We start from the raw sequence: 25,924 nt of genomic DNA on the forward strand, positions 1-25,924 counted from the left end.
CTGTGTTGTAATGCATAAGCAGCCAGATACTGAGTGGCTTGGCAGATTACAGTCAGGTAACAACTGTCAGTTTTAGATTTAGGAAGAGGACCGACACAATCAATAATGATGTGTTCAAAAGGGCTAGTGACAGCAGGGGTGGGACACAATGAGGCTTAATGTTCTGGTTGAGTTTCCCATTAACTGGCAAGTGTGGCAGGTTTTAACAAAAGACATTCCTTTTTAGTCTAGGCCAAAAGGCATCCCATAAAATATGGCTGTACAAAACTGGGAAAAGAAGTCTCTCTATACAGTCCTGCAGAGTGTGTGGGAGGTGGTCAGAGGTGATGTATGACAGAGGCTGCTGGTTCAGTACTTGTAGCAAATAAAAAAGAGCAGAATTCATCTTGCATGTATCAGATCCCTGCTGTTAGTGTCCTTGAATAAGAAAATGAAATTTCCAAGACATCACTCACAGGTGATTCAATATTCGGTGGCTGGCCCTGTTCTCTATTGGCTCTGCCATGTGCTAAATTCTGCTTTTGTCTGGACAGGAGGAAGTGAGCAAAAGCAGCAAGAAAAAAGGGCAGAGCAGCAATCAGAGCTGAGGATCAATTCTGTCACACATACGCATTTCTACTCAAAAGATCCATTTTAAACTATTTATAACATGTTTTGGGACTGTGAGAAAAAACAGAGCTTCAATACTAATGCCACTGTTTTATCTGTTTTTATGGGTTAATATGAAAAGCCAAAAGGTATATGTTACACTGTACTTGCTGTGAGCAAGGACAGCTTTTTCCCCACTGTGTTAATATTTCTGCTACTGAATACTGAATGATTGCACTGGGTGGGGGGCTCAGCAGTCATGGGTGTCATATGTGACTATGAATTATGGCTTGCATCATCCAGCCATACTGGCTCCATTCCCCTCTGTGTGCTCAGATGTGCCAACGTGGCCGGAACTTGGGTAGGTGAGGTTGCTGTGCAGCTGTTACCATAGCAACCAGTCTACCCTCCAGTAGCGCTGATTTATGTCTGACTCAGTTCCTTTTCATTTTTTTTCTTTTCTCCTTCAAGTTCTTTGTCTCGTCTCTGATTGGAAAATGATTCTTTTTAACAGGAGATGAATTATTTTGAAAAAAAAAAAAAGAGAGAGAGAGACACACACCAGCGTGCCTCTCACTTATAATTGAAAGTTATCTAGGAGGCAAACCTTGTCACAGTCCTAGTCTTTCAAGCATCAAGAGCCACTATTTTATCTACTATTTCAAGACCTATTTCACAAGAAGTAAATGTCTGCTTCATCAGTAGTCGACCATCCTTTCAAACCCACTGTACTATCTGCACTAAAATGACTCTGTACTCCAGCCTCCTGGTGTTAGACGCAATACAAATTCGGCTGGTGGAGGAAACACACTGAAATGAGATACTGTTGCGTTTTTCATATTTGCATTCACCTAGTGTCCCATTTCTACATCAAGGACTATTAGACAGCAAAAATGAAAACTAGCGGTTGTCTAGGTCCTGACGACTGGAGGTGGGAACAGTTCTTCAGGGCTAACCAAGCTAAACATGATCAAAAATTTGAGACACAGCAATAACCGCAGATGAGACAGAGAGGGAGAGTGGGGGAGAGAGACAGAGAGAGTGAGAGGAAGAGCAACAGAGAAAAAAAAAGTGAAAAGAGCAAGAGAGAGTGAGAATGAGGGCAGAAGCTGAGAGCCTGCATCTCTCCAGTGATCTTACAGTTTATCTAAGTTATATATGTAATATGGCCCTCAAGAAACCACAGCTGGAGTCCTTAAACAGCAAAGTACCTACCCGTGTGAGTCCATGGTGTTGGCAGCCCAGATGTCTGTCCCCAGGATGTCAAAGGAGCCATCTCTGTTGCCATTCTACATGACACACAAGGAAAAGCAAAGTCAAACATTTGCATTTTCATAAAACATCCTTAAAGCAGAGTTTGGGTCTGTAAGACCACCCTGCACAATACTTGTTAGTGTAAAACACACACCAGAACAAACAAGCCGTTGGAACAGTTGGAAACAAGTAGACTGTGCCATTATCAGTCATTCCTAGACAAAAATTATATCAAAGACATCATCAGTGCTACAATAAGGATATTACTGATCAAGTAGGTAGAACTATAGATTCACTCTATCTTTGTTAAAAACAGACTCCCAATAAGATGCAGTAAGTTAAAAAAAAAAAAAAAAAACTTAGGATAGATTGTGACTGCTAACCCATGTTAGAGGAAAACATGCAACTGTGCTGTGTACACTGCAATCTCATTGTTTTGTTAGGAAATACAGAAAACCCCTACAATGCAATGTACACTTTACATGCCTATGTTATTTCCCTGTACAGTGACATTTAATTATCATGGTGCAGAGTGGACATGTTGTGTCATGTGTAACTGTTAAAGGACAGCACTGTGTCTCTCCCAGGCACTTCTCCCAGAGGTAAGGAATATCTTTTCTAGGAATGTCGCAGCAATGTGAGTCATGTGAACCAGCAGGTGCAGGAATCGCTCCGGTTAAAAACATCAGGGCCCGAGCACAAACGATTAGATTTAATTATGTGTAAGTTGTCTCAAACACACAGAAATGCTCCCATACCTTGGCGGGGCCTTTGAACTGGTTGTTTCGGCCCCTGCTGCCAGATCGGGAGCCAGAGCCTGGTCTGGAGCCTGAGCTGGGCCTCGACCCTGTACTGCCGTTGCTACTGTGTTCCCACTCATCCTGGAGGGGAAGGAAAGAGAGAGAAAGAGCAGGATTAAGTGATTCCCTTTACTCTGACTGCAGCCATGTCAGTTTTACGCCATCGTCACAGTGTGAAATCCCATGCAGTGGACAGTGAAAAAGATGAAAACAGAGGTAAACAAAACTGGGTTTTGGGTAAAATATAAAAAAAAATGAAAAGCACAATTATCCCTCGACATTGTTATGCGAGAAGACGAGCTGGTCAAATCACCCAATGTCTAGATCAAAGCCAACAGCAGCTGTTATCCTTAGTGCTACATATATTAACATCATGCTTCATATCTCAAATCGGGTTTCTTGACAGTCAAATGTACACTGTGTCTGCCAACTACTGCAAGTGACTGAAGACTTCAGCTGGTTAAAATTACTACTGTTAAAAGACAGACAGTTAATTTCAGTCATTAACATAGCCAGCAGCACTGCCTATCTGCTAGAACTAGCTGGTTTGACTCTTGATCAGGGGAGTCTAACTAACCAGTCTCCTTCCTTTGTTTTGTTTGCACATGTGCTTTTTGAGTGAGACTTGATTTCGGGTCAACATGAACTTCCCAAATTCTACATCGCACTGCGTTTGTTATGTTGTTCGTCAGTGCGTCTTCACCCTCATGCTCTTCCTGTCCAATCAAAACCAATGAATCTCCAAGGACGCCATGGACCAGCTGTACTGTACTCAGACTGTACTGCATGCGCCCACACACAAACACATTAACCTTTAGCAATACAACAGGTTGTTATTTCACTTGGGGTTATTCAATTACTTAGTAGTAATTATGTTAGCATTCCCTGCTATTAATAGCATAATTTGTCTCAAGCAGAGCATAGCTTTGAATCACTTAAGGTCAGCCTTAATGGGAAGACAGCATCCCTTCTTCTTCATGTACATGTAAACAGCTGAGGGAGGGGCACAGACCAAGCAACACATCCACAGCTGAGAGCAAAGAAAACCAATGTCACTGGACAATGGGAAAAATTGCTTTGCTGCATGACCGTTGGTAATCGGATAAATGGCAGCTAGAACAGTAGGCCACGTGAAGTTGAATCAAATGAAAACAGTACGTTGTGAAGCTAAGAGAGCCATACACTGGAAATCTGACATAGCTCAGTGGATTATGTTCACCAACGTGTACAGATTTTTAAATGGCTGATACAGAGGTGGAAGTAACTGATTACATTTATTCAAGTTATTGTAATTGAGTAGCTTTTTGTGTACTTTTGAGTCAGTAATTTTACTTTTACTTAAGTACATTTCTGCTTTTACATTTTTCATTTTGCTTTCTATTTCCATGACAGAGCACAAAAGATCAGTGACAGATTGTGGAACCTTTCACAATAAATGGTCAGTCAGCAAAGTTGAGAAGAGGGATCTGGTTCTACTTTGTTGGTTCTATTTTTTGTCATTTCCAAATTTCCAAAAAGTTCCAATAATTTCCAATAGGTGAACTCAAATGAGGACAATTTACACTCAACTGGAATAATGTGGGGGGGAAAGGGGAGTAATATCAGTGAGTTGGCTTGACATTGAGAACCATGTGGACTCAGCCATCATACAATGTGCTTATTCCACATTTGTCAGTTGAGTCTACACGGTCCTCACTTCCATCAACCCTCGGCAATTTTGCACAATGCACCTTTAAAAGAATCTAGTTTGAACTGTGTTCTCTCACCCTTTTGTAACTGCATGGAAAAGATCGCACATAACAAGGTTATTGTTTTAAAAAAGTAACTTTTACTCTGAGTGCATTTTAAATGGCCTACTTTTTACTTTTGCTGAAGTTATTTTAAAAATTCTGCCACACTGATTTCCTTGGCACTGGCATCTCTAGTTTCAGCATCACCTGTTAGAAAACCAAAGCAGCTGTACAGCCTAAGAAGAACCCCTTTCATTTACCAACCAGACACTCAAAGCGTGCTTGAATCTGAAATTTAGATGTGAATGTCAGCCTAACTAATGAATATCTAACTGTCAAATGGCTGGGTCCAGCCCTGCCTGAGTTAATAAAATACCCTGGTGTGAGGGGACTGGATGAAAAGGAGGAAAGAAGACAGTGAGGAAGACAGTGTGACATGGACATGGCAGCCAAACCATGACCATGCAGACCATGCAATTTATTTAATGACACTCCACCGCTTGAGATCCATTTTAAGAGGCACATTTAGGCTTACACAAACACAAACACACACACACATACACTGTACAAATTGTACACAGGAACACTGGGCTGAGAAAAAGAAAGGCACTTTGCTGCACATGCCAACATGCTGCGGCAGACCCAAGAGCTAATGCCTGGAGCGTGAGCCGGAGATCAGCTGATCAACCTGTGACCACTCAAGAAAAGTTTATCTCCCAGAGTGAAATGCAATTGAGGCTTAACTGATGAAGTCCAGGAATAGTCGTGATGCAAACTTACTCAGCAATCTAAAAGACATGCACACTGTTCCTACCACTGTACTTGAACACTACCATGCATTTCTCCAAATGTTACTTCTTTTTTGATTTAGTGTTGAATTCACTATGTAATGATCATAACTCTTATAACAGATTAATCCAAAGGCTGTTAACCTCGTTAACTTCATGTCAGTCCACCTTCTGAAATACAGTTTGGTTCATTTGATGGGACCCTTTGAGTGAGGTATTGAAAATTTGTTAAGGACGCCGAACCGTATGTGTTATTGTTTATGTCCATCCAATAAACGGCTGTGGGACATGGACTGGGCATGCATACAAACGGACACACGTACTGGCTTGGATGAGCCCCTCCCTCGAGAAGATGACCAGCTGCCATCTTTCTTGTCATTGCAGTCCTCTGTCCACTGGAGAAGAGAAATGGGGGCAGAAGATGATGCTGTCATTTGTGAATGTAAGGTCCGTTTGGATGTCAACAAAGACCACACACAAGTACAAAAGCAGTACAGAAATAAACAAGCAGCACATGCTTAAGTCTCTCAAAATAGATTCCAAAACACATTTCGAGTGCAGATTTTTTTTTGTCTCATTTTGTACTCAAGCTTGATAGTGGCCTGCGCCTAATCTTAGAACCTTTGGGTTATTTTGTGCATTCACAGCTGGGCACTGCAATCCCATGGGGTGACCTACCCCAGTTTCACCACAGTGTGTGAGTGTGTATTCAGCCTTTGATGCACTGAGCAGAGGATGATTAGAAAAATTTAGCACCAAGTGAATTTGCCCTGACAATGACCCTATCATTACAAGTGGTTAAATAATGAACCTGACAAACCTTTTCTGAGGAAATGTATAATTACTGTCCCTTTTCACAGCAATGCCATCATTAGCTAACTCAGCTACATTAGCTATGGAAACTGAGTGTACCTTAAAGTTTGATTAGCATTAGCTGTTTCTGTGGGTTTTCATTTGTGTATATGCTTCAGTGATAACCAGCTTGTACCAGGCACCTGTATCAAACCTAAGTAACTTGTAAGAAGCTAAGGTGGGACACCAGAGCCGGTGCTACACACTGTTTAGTATGAAGATGTCAACCTAAACAATATGACACAAATTCAAACATCTGTTCAACTAGTAAGCCTCTAACCTGTGGCGTCTTGCCACCATTGTCCAAATCCAGGTCTCCGTCGGCCTTGTCTCCCAGCAGCCCCTGCACTTGGTACTCCAGGACATAGCTGTCGATGAAGCGCTCCAGCTCTTCAATCTCCTGCGAGCGTGAGCTCCCTGCCTCGGACGACGCAGACGCCACGGAGGAGTTCTCCATGGCAACCAGCTCTGTGATGAGTGGCAGGGGCGGAGGGGAAGGGAAGGAGGGATGGGACCTGCGCAGGGAGGAAGAGAGGGATAAATAAAGTGAGTCAGCTGCAAATTCAACATGATGGAGCGTTGATGTTAGGGCATTTGTCTGCTTTTTACGACTCCCTGGAAGGTTAGTCTATAGTTAAAAGCTACAGCCTTAAGTTATCCTTTTGAAAATGTATTCAATTTGTACATAATATTACAGCACCCATGAAATTTAAAGTAAGACCTCTGATATCTATGTCATTGCTAAATAGGCATCCAGGGGTGCCTTTGTCTCACAAGAGGGGGCAAGGTTAGGTTGTTTACATTTGCTTTTGGCCAAATAATGAGGGCAACAACAATTGTAAACTACTAACAAGAGAGTTTCTTTTAACTGCCAAACTCTGAAAGAAGGCAGGCAGTCCCACTACTGTTTTCTGCCCTGCCTTCCTGGGTGTCCCAGACAAACACCTCCCTGGTCAAGAGCCAGGCCCTGGTCATTGGGTTTTTCACTCACATTAGACCAATCCATATCTCTAAAAGCTTCTGTCTCTGACTCACCTCCGCTATTCTGTCTGTCCAAACTCACTATCCCTGGTGCCACCATTCATACACACCTCCTCTGCCTCAAAGTCCATCTTCTGTGTTGTTTTTCTACCTCTCCCTGCTGTCTGTCTCTTCTTTGAGTGCTGTGTGTGATCACCTGACTCCTGGCCAACAGGGAAGCAGCGTCCTGCCTGCCTGCCTGTTGCTACTAAGCTCCTTTACATCATGGCTTGATCACCAGCCATGCAAAGAGGATTTATCCCCTGGAGCACGCAGAATGGTATCTGCTGAGCCCTGGGGACTCGCTGGGGAGCCCTCGGCATTTACAGCCAGCAAGTCAGCTACGCAAGGCCTAAAGGCTTTGTTTTGGTTTTGGCCACTGGCCTACCTAATGCCATGATAATGAGGAGCGCTGTATACTAAGTACTTTCATTAGTTTTGGCCTGTGTTCGGAACTAAATTTGATTTGAACCTAAACTGGTGCACTGACTTTGTAAAAGCACAATCAAATAACTCCTAAAAAATGACAGAACCTTTTCAGATGATATGATTAGCCATTTCATACAATAATAAAAAAATAACAACATTGTCAGAATTTGGAAATTTTCTTTATAAAAAATGACTCAAAAGAATGATCAATTTTAAAATTTAATTTAACAGTTGGCCACTTATTGATTATTTGAGTAATTGTTTCAGTTCTATAGTGATCCCCACTGCAGGGTCAGCTACAAAACAGCAACGTGTTGGAACTGGTGGGGATCAATGTCTTGCTGAACACCTCAGATGCTACTTGGGTGACTACTTCCCTGCTCCTTGCTTTTCTTTATGTGTCTTTAGGAACTAATGCTTTAATCTGCACACCATGCAGCAGGGTCAGTAGCTTCTAATCTGACCTTGTGTGAGTAGTAGTATAATCCACGCATGCATTGATGCTGTGGCTTTGATTAGTCTGCTGGATTGCAGCAAGCAGGTCAAGCTTGTTTGCCAATGTGTCCTGTTTAGAGACAAATGCTAAGAGTTCCATGCTCCTGTCCTGGATATAGCCCCTGCCATGCCACGGGCTGCATCAAAGCCATGCTTCTGCACAAACTTCATTCACAGCTCAGCTCAAAAAAAGCCGTGGTCCCACCCACTCATCCAAGCCATGCCGCTCCCTGGCTCCCATGCCATCCAAATCTCTGCCGGGGCTAACTGCCTGCAGACAAAATACTGTACACTTGGCAGACAGACGTATATTTCATTAACAGTAGCAGGTGGTGACTTTACAGCCTTTGTGTCTTCATTTACTGATGACCTCGCACTGTTGTGAAGTGTGGTGCTTTTTTCTTTTTTTTTGAACAGCTGACTGAACTGAACTGCCACCCCACATCAACGGATTCTCAATCTGTCACTCTCTCTGGTTTGCTTTTAGCAGGCGCATGCTGTCTTGCACTATCGTGATAAAATTCTTGCAAACCTCAGTAAAAGGCAAGAAGTGGCAGAGCACCAACTCAGATCCTCCACAAAGTTGAACACCAATAAAACTGCACACTGAACCAACCCTGCACAGACACTCTGTTTAGAGATAGTTCATTCATTACACTCTGCTTTTATCTCTTTTTTTTTTATCATTTGCTCTGTCAGTATTAAGGCTGAGTGATATCAGCACCGTGACTATTGGTGCTTTTAGGAGATATTTAAAGAAGAGATTTTTGATAAACAATCATTCATAATGTGGATATGATGACTAAGCAGGTAGAAGCACACAACAGACTGTAATGCAGCCTTTAAAACCAGGAAAATACAACATGTAGGCTAAACCATACCACAATATTACGATATCCAAAATCCCATTTGATATTTGGTGTCCCAAAATGTAACATCAGTAAACTTTTAAATTTCTGGCAAGTTTAACCAATTCAATTGATAATCAAATTTGACTTTTAGAGGCAACTGACAGTCTTAGTATGGTGTGGTGCCACGGTTTTGTTTCTAACCATACATTCTGGAGAGAGATAAGAACTGCTTTAGTTTAGCAGACAGCATTATATCAAAATCATTCATCTGTTGCCTTTGGGTGACTTTCTATTTACAGTATTGGGCAAGCGTGATTAATTATGACTGACCGAAGCAGTTTATGATCGTGTGCCTGAAAATAGCTTCTTGTGCTTGGCCTCTCTTCCTGTCAGAGCTATTAACAATTACCACAAACGATCTCCAGGCACCTCTGACCTTCGTCTTCTGCATTACTGTGCCGCAAAACATTTTGTCTCCCAGAATGAAGGGGATGGGTGATGCAACCACCTGACAGCTCATATAAACGTTACCCATGACTTGTGGTGAAATTGATGTTTTGATGATGCTATGATATTGATTCCTAAATTTGATCCCTAAACAGCATTCCATTCCAAATACGGATTATACAACAAAGGATAATAAACAAGCATACATCTTAATCACCTGACGATGGAAGAAAATCAAAGATGTCTGAAAAAGACTGAAGTTACTGCTGTGTTACGCAGGGATCCTCGGGTTTATCTGTGGCTAGATTCTGCATGCACACAAACACACACTGTACATTGGCGCGCAAACAAACATATGGTATTCATTGTAATAGTGATCAGTTACAGTACTGCCTGTGAAGAAGACCAGTCCAAGTGATTCCACAGTTGACTGATTGTCCCACCATTTATCCACTAAGTATTACACAAACACATGTAAAAATACATGCACATGTACTATGCATGAATGTCTGCACACACACACACACACACACACACACACACACACACACACACACACACACACACACATACACACACACACACACACATCAAAATAATCCAACCTAACAGTAAACTGTATTTCTCTATCAGGAAACTTAACATAACTTATTTTAAGAGATGAGTGACTTAATCTCTCATCTTCTTCCCTATGAAATATTTTTCCATGGTCTACAATATCTGTAGTAACGCAGATCATTCTGCCAAGGTACAGCCTAATCTATTCTGTTACTTTTGTATTTTCATTCATATTTTAACAATACAGTACTCACAGGTGACTTGAAAGGTGCTTATAAATAATAAATATTATTGAACAGTGCATACAGTACTGATAATCCTAACTGCATGTGTGCTTTGATGCAAACTAGTAGTGGCTGCACCATCCGGGTGTCCTACTCTTGTCCTTGACACATGGTATAGAATTACTGCCTGAAGGGAAACTGCTGCCAATAGATATTGACCCGTTCGTCAAAACAGCCCCCTTCTGTTTCCCAGTCTGTTTGTCTCCCTTTCTGTCCATTTCTGTCCTTCAACCTCCATTTCAGACATTCACTGTTTTCATCTCCTAATAGTGCTGGAGTAATAAGCGAATCACCAAGCCCGGGTATTATGGTCACCCAAAGTAGATTTAGATTTTAGATTTCTATTAATTTTTTAATCCATACAATTGTAAACATAAACTTCCAAGTCTGATGCATTGTACAGAGATATATAGCTAGACAGCTATACACTGATGATAACATGTACACACAACTGCAACAAATGAAAAACAGAGTTTGGATTAGCTGACAGTTCCAATTCTTAATTGCCTTTATAACAAAAGTAGTGACAGCAAATGTCGCAGACCTATAAGGGGGAGCAGTGTTTTCTGAACAGCACATAATAAAATCCTTCAAACAGGAGCCAGATTGTGAATAAGCTTGTAGACTAATCGCTCAAGTTCTGTCTATTCCTGGCTTAGTTTCGTAACACATCACTCCAAAACTTCAGAAGCCCTCGGATGACCTCAATGACCTACGGTGAAACCGCTACTGCAGCCCATTCCAGCCTTTTCTTTACATTACATTTACATCGATTAGGCTCTAATGCATGTTGTGGTGGCTGCATTTAACTTTTTTTTTTCCACCTTGGATATTATTGTCAATGTGCCTCTGTCGGATGGGAAAGCATCTTGCAGAGTTACATTTGCTTGATGAATATCCAGTAACATGGATCCTTTACAACAAAACACAGGACTGCTGGACCAGGGTGATAAATTGTGCACATGTGGACATGAGAAAGTCAACAATCTGAGTCCAATGACATTATATAGTGGAAGGGAGCAGACTAGGAAAAGATTAATCAGAATGGCACAATGAAAAGGCCCCTGTAGCAAGAAAAACACAGGCAAAGATGGACAGAGGGCCATTGTGAATCCACTGATCTTACACAAAGCAGTAACAGGTTATAAAATACCGCGAGACAGAGAGAGATCATGTTTGCTGAAGTATTTTACTGCAGTGGTCTGTACACTGTGAAATTCCATGTGGAGTATTTGCATGTGGCACCGGCATGCCTGTAGCAACATGCTGGATTACAGAGTGAAGCGCCCCCTCCCTCCTCCTCTTCTGTCTGCCCCACTCTCCTTACCCTTCTCTAACTGCATCTTTCTGCCCCTCCCACATCCCTCGATTCCTCCCCTCCTCTTCCTTCCTCTTCTGTTGCTCTCCCTCCCTTCTTCCAGCTGTTCCAACAAAGAAATGCCTGCCACTCCTTGTCCTGCCCACATTTACAGCCTGACTGCTGTGCTGTGGCTGGTGCACCGGCATACTGGTATTCCAACACGGCACAACAATCTACTTCTACCAGTATAAACAGCCATTTTAATTAAAGCCTTTCAGGGAACCTTGATGGAAGCCGAATTGCCCACTGAACAATATCACTAAACAATCTTATAGTATAACAATAATATACATAAATGTGAGCAGGTAATGGCTTACAGCACAGAGCACTGGGACAACACTGACTGTAACAGTCGGTGGCACCACAGGTCACCAGAGATAGACCAAATCAGCAAAACACAAAGCAGCGTGCACTGTAATACGGTGAGGATTGTGATAGGAGCCCCGCACCATCCAGACAGATAAACAGCCAGACAAACACAGCATGGCACTGGGCTGCACACTGCCTCTTTGTTCAAGAGGCAGAGCCTAGAGCTAGGCTACACCATGTATTCTCCGTTATACTGTAAGATGAACCAGTGAAAAGCAAGAGGGTAGATTAATTGCTTGTCTTGTTATAATCTACACTAGAAGAAAGAGAGCAATTATACACACATGATGTACAATAGGTGCAAGGCTATGAAGACACTGTGTCAGAGAAGGAAAACATAATGCCTGCACCCTTTTCTCTTAAAAGAAAAAAAAAAAAAGAAAAAAAAAAAAACGCTTTTTACCGGATGAGGACCCAGTATGGATCAAAACAATGTCTCTAAGTAAATTTTGTGGCTTGGAGCAAAGTGTACTTTTTCCTTCATAATCTACACTAGACACAGAGCAGTAGAGGTTATCTGTCTTATTCAGCACTCACTCTGTATTTTTTGCAAGCAAAAAGCAAAAAAGTAATAACAGACAGAATAATTGACAGTAATACACAAAGGCCAGCGCTGCTGTTCTGTTTTAAAGCAATTTCAGCTAGTATTGTAATACGAACCATCTGGCCCAACTACGGGGTAAATTGAATGATGCTGACATAGGATGAGACTCTCTTGTGGCTAAGGCTACAGATTTCCTCTCATCAATATACTCCAATATCTACGGCACTGATGGCCATATTTACATATGACTATTTAAAAACACAAATGCAAAGCCTTCATCCAAAAGGATGTGTGGGGCAGTGCTTACTCAACACATTAGCATGTACATTTCAGCATTAATGAGTTAATGTTGTGGAAATAGAATCTCACTAGTCATCATAGATCAGTTCTCCTGCTGCCAGATGCAGCTAATCCAAGACCTGCAGAACTGCTTACTTTGAGGTTAAGGAACGGCAAGCTTCAATGGATGATCGCACACAGCAACATACTGGCTTTGAAAGGTCACATGACACAGCCGGGGAGCAGAAACAGGAAGAAACGGCTATAACCCAAAGAACATACAGCATATTCCCATGGCTGCAACCAGGCTGCTACACTTCATACATTTGATATATCGGCCTGATACTCATGGACTGCCAGAGTAATAAATGGATTCTGCTATACCAGTCACAGAAGCTGTAAAGATACACAGAGAGATTAAGATCTTTTTCTCACGAAGAGATGTTTCATTTATTGTTCATGCATCTGAATGGCCATGCCACACAAAATAACCCATTGAATTAACAATTATTTTAAAAGATTACTGTCTAATTTGCTGGCATGGATGGCCCTGGATCACACTCCATTGTGTGAGACAACTCTTTGATGACATTTTACCTTTCGGTTGATTCATTTTTCCCCACCCCCAATAAAACAAACAATAAAAGGAAAATAAAGCTGTAGTGGAGAGGTGGTAAAGCCGATTGCTTTAGTGGAGATGTACAAGGGAAAAAAAAAAAAAAGCACTACTCCAGCAACACATTCTGTGAAAACTGCTGCCACCTTTTAAACACTGGATACCAGATGGTTTAACGGCTTTGGTTATTAATAGCATGCATGTCGACTTACCCACAGATCAGCTAAAACAATTCTACAAAAGTTAGGCCTAAGTATTGGCAACCAACTGGCAGTAACCCACATCTGTGTCTCCAGTGTAACATGAACCTTATTGGTGTAACAATGCAAAGTTGATATTACATATAATATATAATTATATCTTTGACCACATATCTTGACACTGAGATTGATATTGTGATGATACTGTGGGGATGTTATAACTAAACACAATGAGATTTTTGATAAATAATCATCAGTAATACCTATATAATAACTGATAAGTTCAGAAAATCACAACACTTTACTGTAACGCAGCCTCTAAAACCAGGAAAAGACAAGAATTATGGCACATCAGGATAGTATGATATCCAAATCCAGCTTTTAAACCTTAGCTTTTAAACTGACAATTTTGAATTTGTGCTCAGGTTTACCAGTATGTTTGTTTGTTTTTTATACTTCTCATGAGACACTACCCCCTTATTTTCAACAACCGATTCATTCATTTCATTTCTGGTTGAAAATCTGGAGAAAAGTGTTCTTCTAGCAGGTATGTTCTATCATTTTCTTTGGTCTCTACTACACTAAGGACGAATGCCGAGCCAATATTGATCCAGTGCTGGGAACAGTTGTGCACCAGCTTGTTTTCCATGTGCCGCTTCTTAGTTGTAGGTGGAGGATCAGTAGTTCCAAAGTCAGACATCATTACTACTGACATTATTACCACAAGAACCAAACTCTCGCCATAGACATCCTTGCTCATACCTTTTACACACCAGCCAAACAACTAGTACCTAGTATCATTCTCTGCTCTGCAACCTGCACTGGGACAATTCACACCAGCCCATCACAGGCTGAGTGTCCCGTCTGGACGCCATTCACACCAGAGCAGCAGGTTCCTGCATAAGGGAAGGGCATTTTGTTAAACACCAACAGGTTTACTACGCTGCTCGGCAACATCAGCATTGCTCTCTCTTCAATTATCCATAATGTTGGTTAAGCTGTTTTGCTGTTCAGCCAGCTTCTCTTTGAGTCACAGGTGCTATGTGCATGCTTCCATAACAGAAGATATGTGTGTTGCGTTGTTTGTGTCCCGCAACTATGTGGAGGTGTGGTCTGGAGCACAGTCTGAGTGAAAAGCATGCATACCACAGCTGATATGGGCACACTGACTCAAGGGCAGGGTGTAAACAAGGCTAGCCTATATCCTATATGTTCACCTAGCGCATAACTGTTGCACTTTGCCCCACCCTCTGTGACACAATGTTTACCAAACAAGCAGAGACATGGGGTGATGCAATGTTGAGGACACATTTTTAGGTGCGACATTGCACTCTTTGTACTGAACACACTACTTTTGTCCAGGACCTAGGAGAAATTTTAAAGTCACTGATCGCAAAGACAGAACTTTCTCCATGAGACTGGAACATATGTAGAGCATAGTAGATATGTTTACCGTTGTCTACAGAGAAATTAAAGTCCTTATACCACCACAGCAGTCACTGCAATTTGAAAAAGCCCTTAAAGGCAGAATGAGTAGGAAATGAGTGGGAACAAAAAATCTATGTATAGACTCATACAAAAATCTCTCTGAAGCATCACTTATGTCCCACTAGAAGTGTGTGTTGGTGTGTGCCAGACTGTAAGCATGGCATCCAGTAGAGAGGAAGCAATGAAAACAGCGGACATGGTGGCAAGAAAAATGGAAATATAGTGAGGCAAACTCCAAACAGACAAAGCTCGCGCCGCAACGAGGGTGAATCTGGGGTTGGCTTTCGCCCGCTGACAGGCACTGAAGGAGGAGGGGCCAACTTCGAATTTTGTGTTTACAAACTGCACCCAATAAACACTACTCACTCCACCTTTAAGCAGCAGAAGAGCATTATGATGAGCTCTAATAATTTTCTCAACACCTCTACAAACTCATGCATCATGACAGAGCATAACAGAAACACGTGGCTACACATAAACAAAAAACACGCAGACAAGCAGACGTGATTGGCTGGCTTTGATAGGGTTACATAACAACCAAACAGCAAGAACTTTAATCCTCCCAACCCAAACAGAGCAGTACATCGGACCCGGTCTCCTCAGTGGGAGTCCAAGCCAATGTTCTCACCCCATGCAGTGAGAGCTGCTGATGGCCTAATCTGGTCTGCTACTGAGCGGCTAGCTAAACCCACACGCAGGTTCAATCATACTGTAATTTGGAACAGCCTCTTCTGATGCATGTCAGTGTGTGGATGCAACTATTCATCGGACACCAAAGTCAAGTGAAAGCGTGTGTTTATATAATGGCTATGTGAAGCAATGTCAACTTTTTGTAGCTACAAGCTTTTTGCCTGACACAAAAATCTGTGTAAGTACAGTATGTGTGCGTACATGCATGTATTAATGCAATTCACATGCTTCTGAAACTGAAGAGTAACTGAATAAAAAAATAACTAAAAACACATGCTATCCATATATCTGGACTTTAATGCTTCTTGTGCTTCTCATAATTACTGCACACAATAAAACTACAATGCTATAGTGGTGCTATAGGAAAATTCAGTTATCTGAATTCCCACATAAGCTGAAAATAAACAGAAAAACCCTGCAGCGAGCCTGTGGTTCTGGTTCCTCTTCATTCAGCCAATCCTCCACTGAGTCCAGTTTATGTAACCGAGGCCTTCCGCATTGTTTCAAATTTCAGGAAGTGTGTAACCTCACCAGCTATTGAAAGTAGGCAAAGCTCCTGGTTGTTCTTTGTTGTGATTACATCATTTTGACCACGTGTGTGTCTGTTGCAATTTCCACATGAGGCATCAACCAGGCTTTAGGAAACCATACTTCTGCACCACAACAGGAAGCTCCTGATTTGTTACTGTGCAAAAAACTGAACCACTCAATCAATAACATCCTTGTACTTTACTTTTTAATTTTTTTTTTGACCCCTGGCAGTGGTCATCCTATATGGGAAACCTGTATTTGGTGATATGTATGCACTATGTGTGTGCACAATATATAAAATGGGCACTCAAGCAGCATAAAAAGAATCAGATAAGATCAAGTGTGTATAAAATAGGTTAATATATGTTGGAGTGTTTATGAGCTGGAGGGTGCTGACTAATGCAAATCCTATACAAACATCCCTCAGGCCTGCATACTGACAACTGATTAAATGCCTGTATAGACCTTTTGCTCAATATTTTTTGTCTATTATTTCTCACTAACAGACACACAAGATAATGAGAATGACAGCATGAAGCAACAAAGAAAGCAAGCAAGCAAGAAAGAAAGGCTTGCTCGTACCCCTTCAGTCTGCTGTAGTGTCCCAGTGCCCTGTAGTGCTATAGATGGCAAATCAGGCAAACTGTCAGCCACTTACTGGAAGGCCCAGGTGAACTCTGACCTCTAAGGGTCCACTCAGCTCACCTTCAGACACCTTCTCATTTCCCTGTATGTTCTGAGCAGTGCTGATTCACATGTTGTGTCTGGCGGTATCTTTACCTGTACTTCAACACTGTATGTCACTAGGAATTTTTGATTTGGTGCTTGCACAGCATTAATGTTAACTTTCCCATCACAGGTAACATGTCAACTAACAAATGAGGTAACATAATGGTATTATCTATTAACATTTATTTGTTGCTAATTTTAAGTATTTAATATTTCTGTATACAGTTCATGCAAAGCTAAGTAAAACTCACTCACAGTACTAGAGTTAATATGATAACCATATACATCCACAAGGCCACAGATAATTGAGCTCTGATCTTTGCTGAAGACAGGTTTGATTATGTTGAGTGGTGCATTCAATTAATGTGGATATAAAGATGTAAATAAATACCTCTTTGGTTGGATGCCTTTGCATTTATTGCTCTAATCAATGGAGGTTGCTACCAGCCACTAGAATCTTATATGCATAATACATCAGCATTGATCCTTATGAGTAGTTAGTACTATGCCATCTGTTGCCAGCACTTCCCACAATACAGTGCAACAAGCAGTTAGCCGGTCATTCAATCAGCAAGTAGCTGGCTGGCTAGCTGTTACTCAAAGAGACAATCAGCCTATTCCTTAGCACAATTAAACCTAACATAGAAGATTAAGCTATACATTAATAACTTTGCTTGTCACATCTTTCAAGAAGCATAAAGGCCTAGTGTCACTACTTCCCTGACTAACCTATGGTAGTGTCATGTCATCCAGCCATCACCCTGACTGATTCAGGCACTATTACCACAGCAGTAGAGCAGTCCTTGCAATAACATCTAGGCCTAGACAGTGCTGCATAGATCACTCTATTAAAACAGTGTCATAACACTGATAGCATAACACATAACACTGCCTATTTCATGTAATGCCCCCCTCCTTTTTTTACTGTAACAAGCTGGTGTGGGTGTGATGGAGCGCAGCATGACCTGAATCTAGAAGAACACACCAGCATAACCTAGACTGCACAACAAGAATGGGGAAGCCATGGGGCACATAGAAGGTACAAGGGTGTGTGTGTTTGTGTGCATGCGTGTATGTATGGAGAGTGACAATAGTGTCATTGTCCCCCTATGGCCCTGATGTGACATAATGGGAGGATGGAGCAAGTGTTGTAGCCCTGTAGCCCAACAACTCTATTCTGTCTGAATACACATATTTGCACATGCACACACACGCACACACACACACACACAATCCTGGCACACAAACAAGGCTCATAGGCTTTTCATGTATGGACCATAGGTGGAAGTTTTGAGGCCTCAAAGCTCACACACAACAAAAGAGAAAAGCATGGCAACAAAGGTGGCCTGCCCTGGTTATGGGAGGAACACACGAGATGATGACAAAACAAGTGACTGTGCAACAAAAGGTCAGCAACAGAAAGACCTCAAGAGTGACATCATGATTATAGGAGCGAGAGGGAAAAAAAAAATCAATACAGCATCAAATTGCAATATTTTCTTCTGTGATGCAATGTTGATACAGTTACAAGTTAAACATGCTCTGCTGCACCGACAGTCTGTCATATCTATATCTATTTGTTTGGTTGAGAAGATACTGTTCTTATAGTACTGTTAAGTCTGTAGAGAAAATCTGAGTCAGCGTCAGGGTTGGTTAGCCTGTTAAATGTGACACATGGTGGTCAGTTTGAGCAGTCCCTATGTGGAGGAGTGCTAATCTAGGATCAGTTTTTCCTCATCACAAGGAGGCTGTGACGTGAGGGAGCTGTCACTGAAGCTGGTACAAGATGAGCACTCCTACACTTTTAAGTGTTACTGTGTTCTACATTTAGTACAACAAAATAATGGCTTTGAGTTCAAACGATGATTCACTTCTTGCTTCTTATTTTGAAGTATAATTTTGGCACTTGAATGATTTCATTTCTAATCGCCATTTTATGTAAACATTTTTGTCGGGCCAGCCAATACTACTGTATGTCCCAAACTGAGTAACAGACTGATTGAAATGCACATGTGTGTTAATGCCAGGTAATGGCCTTGAACCACTGTTGTGTATTTGGCGAGCTAACTGGACAAACAAGGGGTTACGAGTTCATTTAGTTTATTCTTTGATGTGCATGCACAGAAGTGTGGGAAGCTTTTCTGGATGACAGAATTCAGGCTGTAGTTTATTCAGTGGCTCTTTTTACCACAACCACATTAGAGTATACTATCTTGAGCCATCATGGGTCAGAGCCTTCAGTTCCAAAAAGACAAATGTTCCCCACAGGCTGCAGTGGCGGTCCAACTCAACCATGGTTGCCAAGTCATATTTAGATTTTTAATAATTGTGATATATCACAATATATCCAATTGCAATACTTCATGTACCACAACGCATTAACTGTATTGTGATAATCCTTTCGTGGCCCAAGCATTGTAAAAATTTCATAAGGTTTTAATGCACCTTCGTCCAGTTCCACTTACTAAACACTCTGTGAACTAGTCAACTAGTCTAAGGTTATAGCCCTATAATAAACTCATATTTACGCCTCCAGCTAATCTCTCTCTCTCTCCTTAGCACTGGTATGTTTTCCTGAATGATGACCCATGTGCTCTCTCTCTCTCTCTTTCTCCCTCTCTCTGTAGTCATTCTTCATTCCCATTCATTAATTCATACGCTAGGCAATATAATGAACAGCACTTCCCACTGCAGTGAGGTTTGATTTCAGCTACGCAGCCTTAGTCAGGGTGTTCCAGTTTTCTGTGGGCTACTCTCACTCTCAATAGCACACGGCTGTTGCCTCCTCCTCCACATTCTACAACACACTGCATGCGTACGGTCAACATAATAGATCATCATGGCCCTAAAGAGCAGCCCATTTCTTTGCATTTGCTTTAATGGGACACGGTGATAAGACCTATCTACATCAACTCTGGTCACATAAAGTCTGGCATCAATACTTTTAATTGATAATCAGCATTGCTGTCTCATTTTCTCTCACTGACCTCAGAGTCGAGGGTTCATGACCCCAATGACTCCATGTGTAGGGACCTAGAAAATCCATATTAATTTTTTGCAGATTCTGTTTTTTTCCCCAGAATTCTGTTTTCTTTTTAATTTTTCCAAATTCTGTTCAATTTGAGCACAAGCTGTCAGGAGGAAACACAAAATTGCACTTTTTTTTAATCAAAGAAAGTGCTTCAATAGTTCTAAATGTGCCAATATAGTTGCACTGCTGACTTTGTCTTGCTAGCGCACTGCTTGTGTGTGTGTGTGTGTGTGTGTGTGTGTGTGGAAGAGGGGCTGAACCCAGCCCTTGGTGAAACACAGACACAGAGGACAATGGCAGGGGGAACCCTAATTTTTTATCAGTTGAATCGACATTTTGGCAAATTCTGTGATATTCCACATTTTACAGTCAATTCCGTTTTCATGATCAAATTCTGCATTTCAGTCCATGTTTCCTGCTTGGTGGCCCAACATCTGCCATCAAATCAGTGCAGAAGTGGGCACTCCTTACAGTTGTACTAGCACTGCAGTTCACTGGTGTGATTACACTACAAAATAATACATTTCTACATCTGCACAGGTTTATAGTACGCTTGTATTTCAGGCCATGTCTATGATAGATATACACTTGAGGCAATAAGCTGCTTTGCTGTAAGTGTAATGACAGTTAGGTTTTTGGTATTCAACTGTCAAGAGTTGAATGATTGCTGCTGTCCAAGTAAATCCAAAATGAATTTTATGATTAAGGAACATTATCGTGTGGTCCTTAGCCAATGTGGTAAATGGAGACATAATTTCTGCTGGCTCCAGTCCTGCACTCATTTGTTGACCTTTGAACCCACCATGTGCTGACCTTTGAGACAGCTGCCAGTTCAAAATGGAGTAAATTTAACTATTATATGTGTTTCTGATTCCAATTCCATAAAGTAATACAGAGACCACACCCAACAACATTCACACAGCTAAATGTCAGTCTTCAGATAGAACTACTTGGTTTGTCACAAAGACATTATCTGAGTGCGTATGGGCAGGTAGATATCTAGATACTTCTATTATTTCACCTCATATATCTCCTTGCCACTGTGCAACAGTGCTGAAATGGTTAAACACTCTTCTGTGCAAAGTGGCATACACACACAGCACGGGAGCCTTGATTTGCATGATAGTGTGAATGTATATTATATAATGTAGCGAGGGAAGATTTTTAAAATGCAAAGGGTGTACTAACCAGCCAATCATCATAATGGCTATCAGTTTCACCATGACAACTGCTGATCAAATTAAAAACAGAAAAGACTGAGCAGCAGGATCAGGAGAGTGGTCGAGTGTGTGCTGTAAAAAGTATGAGCCAGTTTATTGCAGCAAGCAAAGCTGTAGGCCCATTGTCATCCATGTAGCAACTCAGTTTTTCAACTCTGTTGTAATATGTGCAGTGTTGATGTTTGTTTTAAAATTCACAGCTTATGATAATAAATTTGAACTGGTTTAACATACTGAAAATAAGGCAGGGCCTATGCTGCTGCAGTGAAAAGTTTTTTCATGCTCCTGCTGCAATAGGTGAGTAAGCACCTCAGTCAAGCACACACAAATTAATTACTCTAATGACAGTTTGGATAAAACTTATGAGTTATTTACAGATGGATAGGCCAGCTAGGTTATAGCAGTCAGAACACCAATCTGTTTAATGTAGTGCCACTTTGGAAATTTACTATTTGTTTGCTGTGCACTTTTTCCATAATGTGCCCTCCTTGATAATAAAGACTGGATAAAATACATCATTTCAATAAGTGATCCATCAGTTCAAATCAGCAATTATAATCAGCTCCAGAAATCCCGAATGTGCATGCTAGATTTATTTTGAGTGCCACATATCTCATGCCACTGTCCAGGTAACCCCAGAATGCAACAGCAACATGGCTGTATACCACAAAATTCAGTTTTGTCCATTTACAGTGTCCATAGGAGTGTCAGTACCTTAATATGCTATAGTGAAAATTTCTGCCACACAGCAAGGTTTTTTACTTCTATTAATGGTGAAATCCATTCAGTGCTAGCAAGTGTCAATAGCTGGAGGCCTGTTCCAGCAGTTCTGGAAACGTAGTCCCAAGTTCAAACACTGGCATGTAAACAGTCATAACTTCAGACTCAAATGTATGTGATGTGCCATATCTCACATAGCTTTGGTCGATAAATACTATGATCCATCTAAACTGACAACTAGTCTGTGGTCAAGGATTGCATTCTGTATATTGACATTATTTTGATGAATCAAATCAGCATTTGGAGTATTTAATCTTGTAAGTCTGTATATTTTGGCGCATGTTCACATAATGTCACAGGGCCATAAAACATGTCTTGATCAGTCTCAGTCTAAGTAAAGTTGCCAGGCGCACACCGAGATGTCTCTTCCCAATGACAATAACAGAGTACAGGATGAGACACTGGCTGAACCTGACTTGCCACCAACTTGGCAAACAAATCAGCATACGCCTCTAGGTGAGGCAATACAGACAGTCCTGTAAGCTAATTGAAAGCGGATCATATGTATGTATGAGATGTATGTGGAGATATACATCTGTAATACATCTATCAGTCAGTGGTATTTGGGAAAAATGACCGATTATGCTTTATATGCAATTTTACTCCAACATCACAGCTTTCTGCCTCATTCTCTCAAGACAAAAACATCACAGTTGCCCAGTCGTGCTTAAATGAAGCTAGCTTTTCTGTATCGGACTGTCTCATATCAAGCTACGTTTGTTACCCTCACCATGAGAACTAAAGTGACCTGTAGCAGCACGCACACATACCTCTTTTGAGTCACTCCGATCTAATCTGTGTCTGAACAACAAGAATCCCAGGAATGTCACGAGCAACCTGGAGCTGCACCTCGGGGGCCTCCATGATGTAAGAATAACCAAACACAGCAGCCGGTGCTAGTCTCTGCATAGCCTAGCCGTTTTATTGCTAACCTACAATATCATGATAAGTGAAACTGTATGGGTGAGAGTTTGTTATGCACCTGTGGTCTCATAAGGTGCAGTAATTAACCGGTAACAACACATGTCTTTGTCACAAGTTGTGGCAGGTGACTTTTTGGCATCCTACGTAAGATCCGAGAGCAGAATTTCTGTTTATTTTCAGTGCATTCAATCTGTTTTTGGAATGGGCACAGGCTGCTGCGATAAGCTATCTCTTTGTTGTCGGGTCAGTGGCTGAGACAGGCTGCTGATTTACAGCAAGCCTTGCACGACACGCTGTCATGCACCAGCAAGCTGCTTCTATGGCCTGCAAGGGCACACAACATAGAGGATGGCGAGCCGACGTTGTATCTATGGTATGAGCCGCATATAACGCTTCAACCATATAGTGTAACTTTTCACTTTGATACTAACGTAACCACGCCCATGCTAGCTGGGATGCTACGTATCCGTTACCCAAGAGGTGCAGCCGGCGTCAGGACGTGCGTGACAGTATTATCGCAGGACTGCGCCACAGATGTTCCCTAGAAAAACAAGCAAAGCCACATCTCGCCACATCTGTATCCGGCGGCCTGCTGTTTCCACACCCCGGTGTGTCTCCCCGCGTACCGCTGGTAACAAAGGTGACGCAAGCTCTGCGGCTAAACTTAGCCGGCTAACGCTGGCTGTGGTGTGAAGTTGACCAGTAAACCGCCGGCTAGGAAACGGCAGTGAGCAGACTGAAGCCCGTCCTCTGACGGCAATAACATATCAACAGGTCTGCCTGCCGCGGTCAAAGAATAAGTGTCTGAGCCACAGCGAGGTCACTCACACCGACAACTCACACCAAATCCAGCGCATCGTATGGAACTGTTATCCGTTTACAACGGCTACAACACTGAACAACAAACAGCTTCACAGGGCGAAAATGAGCTAAATCCTCACCCAAAGTGAGATTCTGACTCCCGGTGAACGTGAGATCACCTCCTGAGATCAAATCCGCCGTGTCATGGGTGTATTTCTCGGGGAAGAAAGGGGGGAGAGGATTATCTGGTAACTCCTTCGTCCCAGACAGAGGGAATGCAGGAATGTGACGTCCGGTCCGGTTTGCTGGCAGCAGTGACACGTGCACTCACACTGAGGCATTGTGGGAAGTGGAGTTCTCCGTACAGGAAGCTGAGAGGAGCTGTCCACATCGTGCTCTCAGCTGTTTGGTGGTGAGGGGCACAACACTGACAGATAATCGTACTGACATTTTCCTGATGGTTGCACTTGTGATATAAATTGCAATATATGAACTATAAAGACAGATTTTTAGTTTGTTGTTCAAGATTTCCTTTGTTTAAATAGGCTACAATGAAAGTTATGTTGTTTTTATTTCTTTAGGATGTACGCCCACACCAGAATATATAATCAGAAGCAGGGCTTTGAAAGTATAGGGGAACAGGAGTCTGTTCTACCACTCTGCTTTTTTGTTTTGTTTTGTTTTGTTTTGTTTTGTTTTGTTTTGTTAATGTAAGCAGGCCTAGTGCACATTGTGGTTTTACATTTTGCCATGTAATTGTGTAGGGGCAGTAGCTTAAAGCAGTCCTTCCTCAAGAGTGGTCTGGATCATTGACAGGGTCCCACAAGCCCCCCATAATAAAATAAGGAATAGGTTATTGTCACTCACTAGGAACTGGTTTGATGAGAAACTATGTACGAATGACAACATTATTATATATGCAGTGATGTACTGAAAAATATTACATAACATTACATTAGGCTATATGACAGGATGTGTTTATGAAATGCACATTCTCTATAAAACACATTGCCCACTTTAACTGTCATGTTATTTTTAAATGGAAGATAAGGGAAGTTAGCTATAGTTTAGGTTATATTGTTGTCAGTTTTTATATCACAGTATGATTTTCTGAAACTATCTGGGGGGGGGGGGGGGGGGGGGGGGGGGGGGGTATTTCTTACAGATGAACCACATGTTGAATGGTAGACTGTTATCCCTCCCAACACAAATGACTGCAGATACCAGTACAACATTGCAGGCAAAGTTTCTCAACCCAATGATGACCCCTTGTGGCGAATGAGAAAAATGCAAGAAGAGAGGTAGAAAATTTCACCGTATTGGCCTCTTCTCTCTCTCTCTCCTTCTCTCTCTCTCTCTATCTCGCTCTCTCACAAACACACACACATACACACAGATTGAAAAGATGTGAACCAAGGGATTAGTCAGTGTCATTACTGAGTGGGTTAGACACTTAGCTTGACAGACAGACAGACCGATAGTGAGACAAACATCAACCAGACCTGCAAACCGACAGTTAGAGTCACATACGACCAGACAGACAGGCTGACAGACGCACAGAGGAGCAGCAAGACTGTTAGACAGAGAGAGACAGGCAGGTGAAATGACAGATAAACACCGCCCTGGGTAAACAGACAGGCAGACAGGCAAGCAGAACGACCTGCGAGTGGACAGGCAGACAGTTAGCTGAGTGGAAAGTCTCGAAGTTCCTCACTTCTCCAGATGGCCCCAGAATATGTTAGTTGTCACAGTCAGAGGCTAATTAACTACCATGGTGTGATAGAGGCTCCAGCAGGTTACTACACCCACTGTACACCTCACCACCACCCTTCCCTCCCTCCCTTCTCCTTCTCCGTCTCTCTCTCTCCCTCTCACAGCTCTCTGTCTTTCATCAGTCTGCTCTTAATTACTTCATTGTCTAATTCACATCACCCATGGCACCTAAAGCCATTCATCCCCCACTTTTATCCCGTCCTGCTGTTTGCTTTCTCTGTGCAGATGCTCCATTTTCAGTCCCATCTCACTTTTTTTCCGAGCTTGTTTTCTTTTCCTTTGTGTGTGTGTGTGTGTGTGTGTGTGTGCATGCGTGGTAAGAGTAATGACTTTTGGTGAGCCATCCTGACATCGTCACTCACCATGTGTGAACTAAACTTGCGCTGACCAGTCTGACAAGAGAAAAAAAAAAAAAGGAGGAGGGATGAAACAGATTTTTTTTTGTGTGTGTGTGTGTATTTTAAAAAAAAAAAGTGTCTTGGCAACATAACAA

General features: G+C 41.9%; 1 protein-coding gene across 3 annotated transcripts in view; it reads right to left on the minus strand.

The window, feature by feature from the left end:
• Positions 1-23,918, minus strand: part of ctif (CBP80/20-dependent translation initiation factor) — an 83,024-nt gene extending 59,106 nt beyond the window's left edge. For 2 of the 3 annotated variants that reach the window (XM_030065127.1, XM_030065124.1), the window contains exons 1-5: positions 23,799-23,918; positions 6,293-6,527; positions 5,484-5,555; positions 2,601-2,723; positions 1,804-1,877 (exon numbers count right to left, since the gene is read on the minus strand). In XM_030065127.1, coding sequence (XP_029920987.1) covers positions 1,804-1,877; positions 2,601-2,723; positions 5,484-5,555; positions 6,293-6,469 — 446 coding nt within the window. In that variant the 5' untranslated portion in view covers positions 6,470-6,527; positions 23,799-23,918. The remainder of the gene's footprint in view (positions 1-1,803; positions 1,878-2,600; positions 2,724-5,483; positions 5,556-6,292; positions 6,528-23,798) is intronic. The other variant, XM_030065125.1, reaches the window with a different exon arrangement.
• Between the last annotated feature and the right edge of the window lie 2,006 nt (positions 23,919-25,924).

The sequence above is a fragment of the Myripristis murdjan genome, chromosome 12 (genome assembly GCF_902150065.1).
Source record: "Myripristis murdjan chromosome 12, fMyrMur1.1, whole genome shotgun sequence".
Lineage (NCBI taxonomy): Eukaryota > Metazoa > Chordata > Actinopteri > Holocentriformes > Holocentridae > Myripristis > Myripristis murdjan.